The 1,703-nt window shown below is 65.3% G+C and overlaps 1 protein-coding gene across 1 annotated transcript; it reads right to left on the bottom strand.

The window, feature by feature from the left end:
• Positions 1-414: 414 nt before the first annotated feature.
• Positions 415-1,699, bottom strand: BSCL2 (BSCL2, seipin lipid droplet biogenesis associated; the record flags this gene model as incomplete). The annotated part of the gene is made up of 4 exons (XM_027633532.1): positions 415-482; positions 727-824; positions 1,108-1,242; positions 1,535-1,699. Coding segments are annotated over 4 exons (466 nt in total), but the record flags the coding sequence as incomplete, so codon positions are not given.
• Positions 1,700-1,703: the final 4 nt, after the last annotated feature.

Raw genomic sequence — 1,703 nt, 5'->3', positions numbered from 1 at the left:
TGAGACAGGACAGGTGAGAGGGGACAGGTGAGAGGGGACAGGTGAGACAGGACAGGTGAGAGGGGACAGGTAAGAGGAGACAGGTGAGAGGGGACAGGTAAGAGGGGACAGGTGAGAGGGGACAGGTGAGACAGGACAGGTGAGACAGGACAAGTGAGACAGGGACAGGTGAGAGGGGACAGGTGAGACAGGGACAGGTGAGAGGGGACAGGTGAGAGAGGACAGGTGAGAGGGGACAGGTGAGACAGGGACAGGTGAGAGAGGACAGGTGAGAGAGGACAGGTGAGAGGGGACAGGTGAGACAGGGACAGGTGTGACAAGGACAGGTGAGAGAGGACAGGTGAGAGGGGACAGGTGTGACAAGGACAGGTAAGACAGGTGAGACGGGTGAGGGGGAAGTGGTACAGCAAGTACCTGGACAGGTGAGACAGGGACAGGTGAGACAGGTGAGACAGGTGAGTGGGAAGTGGTACAGCAGGTACCTGGCACAGGTGACAAGGGAGAGGTGAGAGAGGGCAGGTGAGACAGGTGGGACAGAGGGCTGGGGGTCCAAATCCCCCTCCGAATTACCTGAGCCCACTGACGTGGGGGTGGACACAGGGGGTGGGGCTGGGGGCAGGTTTGGGGGTCCAGGGGCAGATCAGGGGTTCGATTCTGTGTCTGGGGGCAGGTTGGGGGGCAGGATTTGGGTCTGGGGGTCCCTCCAGCCCCCCCCCCCCCACTTACCTGAGCCCACTGAAGTGGGCGTGGACCCTCAGCTGGGCCCTGTAAAGCTGCACCCGCCGGCTCCGCAGCTCCAGCACCACCTCCACTGTCGGGTTGTACTGGGGGGGCACAGGGGGGTCACAGGGGCTGGGACCTACCCCATAAAACCCACCTGGACCCCCCAAACCACCCCCGGACCCCCTGGGACCTCTCAAACCACCCTGGACACCCTGGGACCCCCCCAAGCCCCCTCACCTGGTCGGGTCCACCTCCGGGGTCTCCCCCCTCCCAGGCCCCCCTGGGACCCGCCCAAACTCCCTCCATAACCCACCCAGGACCCCCTGAAACCCCCCCAAATCCCCCCTGGGACCCCTTCAGGCCCCCCTAGAGCCCCCCACTCACGGGGTCCTCGCGGTAGCGGTCCATCAGCTCCACCTCCAGGGTCTGGGTTTGCTCCGCGAAGCCGCTGAGGAAGAGTCCGGCGAAGGCCACGGTGTGGAGGGTCCTCAGCAGGCGGGAGCGGTAATGGAGCATGGTCTGGGGGGGGGGGGAGACCCCCAAATTGGGGAGGGGGACCCCAAATCAGACCCCAAATCCCACCCCAGACCCTCAGCAGGTGGGAGCACCAATGGAGCATGGCGCAGGGTGGGGCAAAGACCCCCAAATCACACCGCAGAGCCCCCAAAACCCCACCCCAGAGCTCCCTAATCCCACCCCAGCGTGGCCTGGGAGGGGGGAGACCCCCAAATCAGCCCCTCATGGCCCCCCAGATCACACCCCCTCAGCCCCACAGATCAATGGCCCCCCTCGGGGGTCCCGGGGGTCTCACCGAGCGCGCGGACGAGGCCAAGGGTCGCCCCCCTGCCCCGTAACAGGTCACGGCCACCATGAACATGCCGAGCTCCCGGTTCACCGGCGACTCCGGGAGCTCCAGCTCCAGGGACACCCGGTACAGCTGCCCGTACAGGAGCACCTGGACAGGTAAAGGCACAGGTGAG

Source organism: Corapipo altera, unplaced genomic scaffold, assembly GCF_003945725.1.
Source record: "Corapipo altera isolate COAL_440 unplaced genomic scaffold, ASM394572v1 58416, whole genome shotgun sequence".
Taxonomy (NCBI): domain Eukaryota; kingdom Metazoa; phylum Chordata; class Aves; order Passeriformes; family Pipridae; genus Corapipo; species Corapipo altera.
This window is presented reverse-complemented; position numbering and strand designations above follow the sequence as displayed.